The following is a 12,344-nucleotide window of genomic DNA, read 5'->3' on the forward strand; positions in this document are numbered from 1 at the left end:
TTGATATTACTGTTCTTTGGGCTCCTTTATAAATGGAATCTGTTTCTTGTTATAACAGCCCACAGCCTTGCATTTTAAAGCTATCCTTGGAGTTGCTCTGATATTCGTTACTATAGAATAACAACCTCCAGGATGCATTTTATTCTTAATTGTCGACACGTGCCAGTGCAATCTCATGTTGCATATGAGTGACATCGATAATGCAGTTGCACCCAAATTATTGACATGTACATTGAGTACTCGTATATTGTTATAGAATGCTCCGATATTTCGTACCTAGCCCACGATAATTCATTATTTACTCCTTCAAACATTATAGGTCTTTTTAATTTATTTTTGCAACATATTTGTTTATGTTTGATTAAACCTGATTCACCCCAAAGTTTACTTCTACACGGTTTATTCCCGAGAAAGATAATGTTGCGTGCCAATATCAGATCCAAGGTGTTATTTAAATGAAATTTATAACTCTTAAGAACAATAATGTGTTTATTACGTATAAATGAAGTACATGTAACTGATACAAAAAGTGGCTGAGTGTTGTGAAGGTGCTCAGGTCTTCGTGGCTCTGATACATCTGCCTCTGTTGGTCTCTGGACTCCCTTATATACAAAGAAGTCTCTTGTTGTTGTAGTCAACAACCTTCTAATTCATATTAATTTTAAATTAACATTGCCTATGATATTTATTAATCCCCTTTTTTGTCTTTGATTCTAGAAAATTAAAATATACTTGGTTAAAACGAGATTTATTTATAAATTTTTTTCTTTGTACTTTTCCTGACTCTAATTTTTTCACATCTGATGGAAAATGCCGAGCTGATAGTCGAAATGGTTGATCTTTAGTATAGGGTTGTTACGTACGCACTTCCAGCAACCAAGTTTAGGTGTTTTAAATAAATAGATACAACAGTTCAAACTTTATCAATATGTATATTTTTACTAAAACTGAAGTACATGTATAATTTGTACTATAGCAGCTGAGTGATTGAAGGTGCTTGAGTCTTAATGGCTATGGTAAATCTGATATTGCTGATCTCTGGGCTCCTTTATATATGAAAAAGCTTCTTGTTATTGTAGTCCATGGCTTTGTATTTCGTGTACATCCTTGGAGTTGTTTTGATACTTGTTTTTGGTAAAAATAATCTCCAGGATGCAATTTGATCCTAATTGCCAACATGTGCCAATGCAATGTTTTGTTGCATACGGGTGGCCTCAATAATGCATTTCACTCGACCTCGGCACGCGCAATGCACTATTATGATGTTTGCGTTGAGTGTCTGTGTATTATGAGTTTTATTTTGGTCGAGAATCAATAATGAATGTAGCTCTTCTTCGTTTTTTTTGTTGTTCTTCTTTTTGGTGCATGCTGTGCATTATATAATGCGTAATTCTACTAAAAATTCCAGCTACTGTAGTCCGCTAAACGAAAAATGGCGGGTGACCGCAACGATCCAAGCGGATTATTTGTTGTAGTGGTTATTAAACAATTTGCCGCGCTTTTCAAATACGTACGCCTTATAAGCATGCCTATAAGCAATAAGTATTCGTCTTTTTTCCCCGCTTTTTTTATGCATAAAACGTAAAATCGATTTTTTTGATAAAGGATGTATTATTTATAATACATACTAATTTTTAAAATAAAAATGATATTACATTTTTAAATATTTAATTATTATTATTTATTATAGTATTCGACAAATGTTTATAATAATAAAAGTAAAAATACAAATTATAATTGAGGCGTTTTGAGGCAAAGTCAGCAATCTCCAAGCGCAGTGATTTTCGGTAAATTAGGAAAAACTGTTTTTGCCGTTATTTCTTATATTTTTTTTTCATTGATTGATAAATGAGTTTGATGATATTCGCCGTTATCATTTTATTTGTTAAATGTCGATAATATTAAATAATAAAGGGAAAAAATGGACATTGTCAAATTTGCTGCGGAACCACGGAGATTGACGCTTTTGCCACAGAAACGCACTGAGATTCCTTAATTTGCCACAGAAACGGGGAAAATGTATTATGTGTGATAGAAAAGTCATGTTGATATTATAAAAAGTAGAATATTAAAAATAGTAACAAAATAAATCTGTTGCTAGAAAACAAAAACAACTGTTAAACTATAAAATAATTCAGTACTCTCTTCTTAAATACAAAACAAAAAATATATCAACACTTTTAAAATGATCATACAACTTTTGATTTTTATAAAAATATAATAATATTAAAAATAGTAACAAAATAAACGTGTTAATAGAAAACAAAAACTAACGTTAAACTATAAACTCGTTACACTCTTCTACATATTCGCAGTTAGAGTTACATTCATTGCTTTCATCATGGGTTGATACCTGACGATCGAAAAAATAGATATAATATTGCAAATTCTCTGCAGATTTTTCCCAATCGAGACCAAAGTGCTTTGCTAGTAGTTTCTTCACATCCGTAGCTTTTTCAAAATATAACTTTTTTTTATTAATATTTTGTATTAAAATTCATTTTAACAATTATGGTTAAATTATTACTAAAATTTACAGTATCAATTTTATACTATAAATATATAATTATTTTTTATTTTAAAAATGTATAAAATATAAATACAAAAGAATTATACAAACACACAAATTGGTAGTCCTATTCAGCATTTTCTTCATCGTCACTGTCATCCCAATCGCTGTCATCTGGTAACAATGTTAAAATGATTGGTATTAGAATACAGCATCTCTCATGATTTCTTTTTCATTATCCTTGTCTTGAAGTTCTTCTGCATGTCTCGCACACTTTTCCCAATCATGTTGGGTGACCGAATCTAATGCTTCGTGAGTTAATCGTTCGATATCGCACATTTTAAAAGTTTTATTGTTTTTTGCAACTTGGCCTTTCACTTGCGCCCATATCAGCTCAATTGGATTGTATTGGCAATGATATGGAGGAAGTCGAATTACTTCATGGTCCATTTCTAATGCCAATTGATCCAATTCATACTTTTTTTCATTTGGTATTAAAGCTTTAACTCTCATTTTAAGTTCTGCTAGCGTCTCTAATGGTGAAAATTTGATATTTTTTTTAGTCAACCACTCCTGTACATCTGCTTTTTTTGTATTGCTCTTTGGATAGTTATCTATAAGGGTTGAATGATATGATGCATTGTCCATTATGATGACGGACGGTTCTTCAAGATTGTTCAACATTTGGGTGAACCAAGATTTAAACAATTCCGAATTCATTTGGCTGTGATAATCCGTAGAATTGCCAGTATTGCTCCGGAAAACCAATTTTGAATTTGGAATGAACCCGTATTTAGCACACCCTGCATGAACAACGATAAGACGCCCACCTTTTCCAGTCGGGATTTTTGGACCCACCATGTTTGTATTATGTTGAGAAGCGACACTCCGCGAATGATTTTGATTCACCCATGTTTCGTCAAGATATACAATCGGACAAAAATCTTTATTTTTGCGCATTGTACAAATTTCTCTTAAAAATTTACAATTTTTCATTTTTTCTCCTAATATCTCATATTTCGCGTTATATTCTTTTAGTGAGAAATAAGTAATGAGCTTATACTCTGCTCCTATTATTCTAACTGGACCTAAGTTCTCATAATGCAAACCCTTGTCTTGTTCATACGGTGTATATGTATAATAGTCTGACGAGTTTATATCATTAGCCTTGCTTATTCCAACCATCAACACCAATCTAAAAGTAAAAAAAATTACTTTTCTAAAAGTAAAATATTATTCCTATGGTAATTTCTCTATTAATGTCTCATAAGTAATTTTTTCTAGAAGTTTATCGAATAAACATTTTGTTAATATTACGTCCGCACAAGAATCATGAGCATGAGTTATTTTATGATCTATATCACAAGCCAACTCATGACTTTCGAATAAGTTTAATAATCTACCATTTTTTTTATAGCTACCTAATTCAATTTCTTCAATAGTAATTTTGTTAATTTGTAATTGCAAGAAAAATTGCCTATTATTACTACTATCATAAGCTCTTATATTTAAAATTGGATAATGTAAATCTAAACGGTTTAAAAAAAACATATCCATATCACCATTCCATAAAACAAATGCTGATTTTTGTTCACCCCGATTAATGTAATTTAATATTGTTTTTCTAATTTAAAATTTTTTATAGTAGAACAACTACTTTCGTTAATCTGTGATAAACATATATTTGCTTTGGTGGACGGCCAACCAAAAAATTTCTTAACATTCTTAACCTGGCGGTTAAAAAAAAATAATAATTATTCCCGTTGTTCGAAAAGCAGTGACCCATCTCATAATTGTTTTCCGATCGGGAACCGCACTGTGACGGCCAATGTTAAAATTATTCCGGAATGCACGCTGTACTTTCACTACCGATTCGTTGTTTTTGACAAATGAGTCGTACTCGAACACACGGTGAACGACACTCCACTGCTCCATTGTGGAAACTAAATGGCATTATCTAACGGATCGAATGAAACCTTTCCGACTTACTCACATTCAGCCTACGTCGAGAAAAACCCATCTATTTTTAGCCCTATTATTATTAATATAATGGATAATATAGCTAAATCTATTGTTGCATATAATAAATTCGAATGAATGAATTTATGTTTTTTTAACCTTTTTTGAATTGCTTCTCTAGTTTTTTTAACACATTTATCATCACACACACCAAATAACGTATACATAACATTGCCTATGATATTTATTAATCCCCTTTTTTGTCTTTGATTCTAGAAAATTAAAATATACTTGGTTAAAACGAGATTTATTTGAACGCTTATCATATTTACTTAATATAGAATATTTAAAACAGTAATTATCCTTATTTTTAACATTAACAATCGCTTTTTTTTCTTTTATAAATAACGGTAAATCAATATATGAACTCCCTTTTAGAGGGTTTACTAAATTAATTCTTAACTGTAACCCATCTATTGATACAAGAGACCAACCTGAACCTTTTGCAATAAATTCTGATTCCTCAGTTAATATTTTATTGAACATACTATTTAGTAAACTAATAAAATCAGATGAATTGCATGCTAAAATATTTGATGATTTAAAAGCTATATCTTGAATATCATGGGTTACCGGACGTTCATAAACAGCATCAACATGTAAATTAAATTTGATTGCTGTTTTTTGTGATGACTTTTTTAACTTTAAAATAAGCTTATCTATAATATAACTAAAAAAAAATTTATAATCCACATATTTTTGACTGTTCTTTATAATGAACGTTTTTGAACATTTTTTAAACCTTTCGATTTCGATCAGTCCGCTTTCACTCGTATTCATACGTTAGTATTTTGTGATTATTGATCTTTTCATACTTAAACTAAAAAAAATAAATAAAAACACTTTTTTCTTTTTAAATGTATATAAATATATAGTTTATTATATAAATTATTAAAAAACATTATTTTTAAAAGAATAATTCAAATAATAATATAATCATTTTTTTTAACATTAATATATACAATCAAAATGTAGATCAAGATTAAATAATTCTGATAATGGTTTTAGATTATTACGTAATAAAATACAGGTATCACTGTAATGAGAATAACGTTCCCTCAGACTATGAATACTGTAAAGATCAAAAAGAATTTGATGACATGGGGGTTAAATCTGGGGAAAAGACTACAAGTGTTGGCTGTCAAGTAGAAGAAATATGAAACATATCGGGCGAAATGGAAGCATTTCGGTAGTAAACTAGCGAAAATGGTTGATTCTCACGGGCTATTAATAAGTCTTTAAATTTCGTGTACCCATTGTCCTTGAATAGAGTCTAAATAATTATTTTATTTTATTTGATTTTGTTTTAATTTATATTTTATATTATATTATTACTTTTATATTTTACATCGTAATTTTCAGACAAAAATAATAAATATAATAATAATAAAATAATAATAAATAATATGTAATAAAATAAAAAAATACTATTCTAAAGAATATTAAACTTTCTCACAACTAATTTTCAGTAATCCACACTTTACAAAATAACTTCATTACTCTGGTGGTACATTTTTTTTTTAAAACTATGTTAGTAACACATGCATATTATTTTTCTCTTATTTTATTCTACATTATACGTATATTGATTGTAAATACACGTGTTGCGTCCTTTATGTCAACGTCGATTCATATATCAACGTAGAAATAGAAATACTAATGTTTGCAAGTTAAAAGATTAAGTCTTTATTTAATACAGTTAACTCGTACAAGAATACAATTTTATAAGCACAAGATTGAGTGAGTGGTGTTACGACCGCCTTCTGAGCGTCTCGAATAATAAATCTCAATATAATAATCCCAAAAAAATTCTCAATATAATAATCCCAAAATAAATCTCAATATAATTCACAAAATAATTTCATAATCTCAATATAATCTTCATATAATATAATCTCAAAAAACTCTCAATATAAACACAAAATACTCTTTTTCTTCAATAAATTCTCAATACAATAATTTCAAAAATTCTCAATATAACTCTTTTATTTAACTCCCAAAATAATATAAAATAATAAAAAAATAATAAAATAATAAAACAAAAAATGGAAAAAAGACCTTCCTAATTACGATGGACAAAATGACCAAAGGAGACGGTTATATAATTTATGCTTACAAAATTTCTGTATTCATTCCGTAGCTTGATTTTCTCGCCGTTGTTTTGAACTGCAACAATGTGTTCGATTTCCCCAGAGTTGTTGAAAAGACGTCTCGATCCAACGATGGTTCACGTGAGTGAAGTTGCCTCTGTTGATAGAAGTTGACGGTACCAAAATATGTTAAGAAATATTTTAAGTTGTCTTCTTCTTGGAAATCAATCCTACCGACTGCGCCAATTTTTCTGTTGCGTCCCTTATGTCAACGTCGATTCATATATCAATGTAGAACTATAAATACTAATGTTTGCAAGTTAAAAGATTAAGTCTTTGTTTAATACAATTAACTCGTACAAGAATACAATTTTATAAGCACAAGATGGAGTGAGTGGTGTTACGACCTGCCTCTGAGCGTCTCGAATATCTGCTCAGCTCTTGTCTCGGTCTCCCTTATAAATGGTTAACTGACAAAAGTGGTGACTGGGGAGGTGGCGACTTCCAATGACCCAAAGGAGCTCTCTAAATTATATTTATTATTCAGTTAGGTATCTTTCCTGCGATTTCATCTGTTCCAAGAAATCCAAGACGTGTGATCAAGTCTTAATTGTTATATTAAATAGTACAATGTTAACACTATCGTTTACTTATCTATTCTGAGAAGTCCAGGGCGTGTGATCAAGTCTTAATTGTTTTATTAAATAACACGATATGCAGGTGTTCACCCTAACCGTTCGGTACTATACTGTTAGAATATATTATCCCATCAGGGAAGTGGCCAGATCGGATGCAGACGTTGAAAACTTGCAGGAAGAGGTCGGGAAACCTTGTTGGGCCAGTCTAATTATCTCGTTCGGGATCCCGTCGGGACCCGGCGCTTTCCCCGGCGGAAGTCTGTCTACTGCGGCCTTGAGTTCGACGGTGGTGAACGGTGGGATAACAGGATCCGGCAGGGATATGATCTCGTTTGAGGCTGCTGTGTCGTAGGGGATCGTCGACCAGTCCACCGGCGGGAGAGCTGGGAAAAGCCCACGCGCTATTGCCAGTGCGGTGTGATCGTCGAGTTTCTGAGAGCGTCGGTTCAGCTTTTTGGTCACCAGCCTGTATGGCACGCCCCACGGGTCGTTTTCGACGTCCCGACACAACTGGCTCCAGCTGGCTTCCTGTGCCTTTCTGAAGGCTAGCCTCAACTTCTTTCTGACTTCGTTATAGGTAGTGAATGCGGCTGCGCGCCCATCTCTTTCCGCCCTACGGCCGGCTCGCTGGTATTGCCTCCGGGCTGCGATTGACGCTCTCCTAAGGTCGGCTATGTCGCTGCTCCACCAATGAACGGATTTCCTACCCTTGAACGAGGTCCTGCGGGGCATCGCAGCGTCGCAGGAGTCAGCGAGGAACTGGTGGAGGTGATCTGCGAGTTCGTCTGCGGATGCGTGTGGGGATTGAAGAGTTGAGGCTCTGTCGACGTTACTCCAGTGTTCTGCTAGGGATGCGGGTGAAATCTTTGATGGCTACGTTCTGTGTTTTAATCATCTCCTTGAGTTCCGACATCGCTCCAAGAAGCTCGGGTTCTTGGCGTCTAGTTTCGCACGGTATGGATACGTCATTGCTCTGCTTCTTGATTTCAGTGACAATATCTGTCTGCGATGAGGCATAATTCATCTGCGTATTTATATTGCTTATCGCATTTGTATTTCGTCCCGTAGTTTTAACTTTAACATACTGCTTCATCACTATTCCTGTGTTTTTCAGGGTGTCCTTCAATTCTTTGTGAACGTTGCGCGTTCTTTCGGCAAACTCTGACATCGAGTTGATGTACCCCTGAATCATAACTAGGAGTTCTTCCTCTTTAAGACTTCCTATATTTATCGTTCTAGGAGTCTTGTTTGAGCGTCCGCGGTCTTGCGGAGTCTCCTTATCCGCCAATCTGCTAGCTGTTGCCAGCGCCACTGAGTCAAATTCGTTGCCCATATCTCCTGTTGTTTCCGTTTTCCTTATCGTCTCAGCAGTAGTAATGCCGGGTGGAGGAGCCATGCTGGACACTCCCTCACTCGGGGTTTGGCTTGCCGATAACGACTCCTGGGGCGAGCCACCCCCAGTCGCCGTCTCCCGGAGTCCGACCCCTCCCTGTAAGAGGGCTCCGGGACGAGATTCATCATTGTAGGTTGTAATGTTCATAATGATTGCAGTGACTTGGCCGCCCACTGACGAAGTCAGTCTCACTTCGTCTGTTTGTTTTCGTTCGTACTCCTGATCTGCCGAAACATCGGCGGTCGATCGTTCCCCCGGTGGTGAGCTTGTCCGCGACCGCTTATTCGTCCATCCCGAAGGTGTGGCTTATCTCGCGGCTGTCCTACATATCTGTAGGACGTTACCCTATCCGCAACCTGGGGACGCGCCCGGTGGCATGCTCATGCCTCCCGAAGGCGGGTATTTTTTTTTTTGTTTTTTTTTTTTTCTTCATCACACTTAATATCACATACATTGGGTTTAGGAATTAATGGATTAAGTGGCACAGATCTAACTATAGGATCAAGCTTGACGGGTCGGGCAGCTAGAGATGCTTGAGATGCTTTATCATTTGAGATTACCACGTTTTTGACGCTTCGACTTAATAGACCTTGCTCGTACTTAGAAATTTCAACATCATAATTCGTTTTCTTTGGTAATCTCATTTCAACAAATCTACGTCCTTCTAAAACTATAAAACTTTGGAGAACATCAACACGAGTCGACAATGACAAATTTTGGAAATTTAAAACTCTAGTCTCGGGAACACATGTGTTTTTACATATCTTAGATAAACCTTGCTCACTTCCTACACCTTATGTGTATATAAAATGTCATATTATAATCCATTAACCAATCAGAATCGAGTATTAGTTTCCCCCTCCACATTCATTTTTAAATCTAGGTATAAATATAGCAGTAGGCTCGCGCGCGCGACAGTCTCTGTCCAGAGGTAGAGCAGAGAAGAGACTACTGAACGCTGACGTCGACTAAAAAAAAATAATATACTCTACTCTATAATCGGGTCGTTTTCTGGATTTACAAATTTCCGAGCCGGCGCGTTTGCAACGAAAACGCAAAATCAAGTGTACGTGTCAACATTAATTTATTGATATAAGAGGTTAATTAATTGCAACATGTCTGTTAATAAAAATGTTAACGATGAAAAAATATCAAAATCAACTTTGCGGAAACGCAAACAGAGAGTGTTGGACAAAAACGTACCGGAACGTAAACAGCGAAAATTAGATACAATGTATATGTTTGGATGCGTTGATGTGTCTATTCTTATTGATAATAATGGAGACGTATGGTTTAAAGGAGTCGATCTAGCAAGAGCTTTGGAAATGGAAGATCCAAATACATCAGTATATAGATTTATTGATAAAAAATATACTTTATCATACGAACAGGTATCGTTGAATGATCGATACCGTGACATCCCAGGACTTCAGCCTCAGACGACGTTCGTAAACGAAATGGGCATGAACATGTTTATACTCCGGTCCCGGATGCCCAAAGCCGAAAAGTTTGCAGAGTGGGTGTGTGGCGAGGTGTTGCCGTCGATTCGTAAAACCAACAGATACGAGACGACGCCCGACCAGAACCCTATGAAAGAATTGAACGATTTTCTAAAAGCGCGCGTCGACGAATTGAAATCGGAAAATAAAGAACTAAAAAATTCAATAACGACAAAGGATAAAATGTTGGAGACAAACGTGAAATTAATCGAAAAAAACAATAAAGATATTTCCACGCTGACCGCAAACATATTCAATATGAAACCGACGTGCGTTTTGGAAAACACGAATAAAGTCAAAGACGAGTACTGTCTGATTTATAAAAAATCCTCAAAACCGCTGGACGATATTGACGACGCGGAGATATTACTGTATCCGTACTACGCGTGTCGGATTCAAGACGATTCCGTTAATTGTAGACTTGTGGAATTGAAATTGACGTATCCGGATCTGGTAGAGCTTCGGAAATATAAAACGCCAAACTCGGTCAACTTTTTCAATTACGTTATCGATCAATCGCCGACTTTGTTGGAACGCGGAAAGCGCAAGTATATCCAATCGTTTCGCATAAAAGACCCGGATACAAACGAATCGTCAATGTTGAAAATTATCGATAATATCTATAGAGTTAACTATGGAAATTATAAATGATAAATATTGTAGTAATCGCTTTGTATATTTTTTTTTAAACAAGATTTCGATATATCCATGCGTTGCGTCACCTAGTGTGCAAAGTCTTCAAAAACTATATCCACGATTAATTTTCAATATAGTTGTATATACGTCTATTCTAATCTACCTCTATTTTTATACTAAACCCAACTTCCAATCAGAATCGAGTATTAGTTTCCCCCTCCACATTCATTTTTAAATCTAGGTATAAATATAGCAGTAGGCTCGCGCGCGCGACAGTCTCTGTCCAGAGGTAGAGTAGAGAAGAGACTACTGAACGCTGACGTCGACTAAAAGAAAAGAATATATATACTCTATAATCGGACCGTTTTTCGAATTTGTCGATCGACGGCCGGACGCGTTGCAACGAAAATGTAAAAATTTTATAAAACCTGTCAAAACGTGATTTATTGATATATACGCCTATGCCGCTGGTGAATTGCAGTCGAAACACTAGATTAGGTGGGGCATTTTAGTATATCTGGTGCGTTTTAATCGTTGTTTTTTTTTGTGTATCGCGCATAATGTTTTCTTTATTTGAACGTGCATCGGTATTATTAAGACATATTGAATGAATTACGAGATGAATATGCAATACCGACTTTAGATCACTTACAACCGTGTTGTGAAAAGGCGATACAATATGAAACGCAATATTCAAATTTGTCTAGTATAGAAAAAGTAAAATTTATGATTATAGCCGCGAGCCGTGGACATTTGCAGTGTATGCGTATTTTCAATCAACACGAATACGATTGGGACGAATGTGCATTATGGCCGAACAAGCGTGGATATTTAAAACGCAAAAATGCGTGTTTAGTAGCTGCGGAAAACGGAAATCTGGATTGTTTGCGGTACGCCAGAGAAAACGGTTGCCCGTGGGACAAAAATGCGTGTTTAGTAGCTGCGGAAAACGGACATTTGGACTGTTTGCGGTACGCCAGAGAAAACGGCTGCCCGTGGGACAAAGAGACGTGCGAAGCGTCCGCCGAAAACGGACATTTGGACTGTTTGCGCTATGCACACAATAATGGATGTATATGGAACGAATCAATTATTAAAATTGCGGTAAAGAATGGTCATGTGGAATGTTTAAAATACGCCCACGAAGCCGGTCTCCTTACTGACAACGTGATAGATATAGCGATCCGATACGGCAAATTGGAATGTCTGCGCTATACACACGATATTGGTATCATGTCGTCGTGGTCATTAAATGCTAAAATGTATAAACCGAATGCCACGAGTGTAGTACTCTCGTACTACACTTGTACACTTAATTATTTAATGACGAAGTCCGACGTCTAGCTGCTGGGCTTGATTGTAGAAATAGTATAAAATAAAAGGTTTGCAAGAACAAAACTGATAATATAATTATTAAATTATATGTATATTTAAACAATAAGTTAACAAAAATAAAGTTTGAAGACAGAGGTTACTCTGCCTGAGAACTACGTGCAGTTAAGCTAAAGGTAAAAATAATTCTAACTAAATGACTACTTAGTTACTATATTTATATAAAAG

At 35.1% G+C, this 12,344-nt stretch overlaps 2 protein-coding genes across 2 annotated transcripts in view; one reads left to right on the forward strand and one right to left on the reverse strand.

The window, feature by feature from the left end:
• Positions 1-2,710: 2,710 nt before the first annotated feature.
• On the reverse strand, positions 2,711-3,694 carry LOC112600257. The gene has a single exon (XM_025347443.1). It carries the CDS (start codon positions 3,692-3,694, stop codon positions 2,711-2,713), a length of 984 nt encoding a protein of 327 aa, XP_025203228.1.
• A 7,687-nt stretch (positions 3,695-11,381) lies between these two features.
• LOC112600258 overlaps positions 11,382-12,344 on the forward strand; it is a 1,534-nt gene continuing 571 nt past the window's right edge. Inside the window, exon 1 of the mRNA XM_025347444.1 lies at positions 11,382-12,122. Coding sequence (XP_025203229.1) covers positions 11,511-12,122 — 612 coding nt within the window. The 5' untranslated portion in view covers positions 11,382-11,510. The remainder of the gene's footprint in view (positions 12,123-12,344) is intronic.

This window comes from Melanaphis sacchari, unplaced genomic scaffold (assembly GCF_002803265.2).
Source record: "Melanaphis sacchari strain LSU unplaced genomic scaffold, SCAv2.0 Contig62_pilon_pilon, whole genome shotgun sequence".
NCBI lineage: Eukaryota > Metazoa > Arthropoda > Insecta > Hemiptera > Aphididae > Melanaphis > Melanaphis sacchari.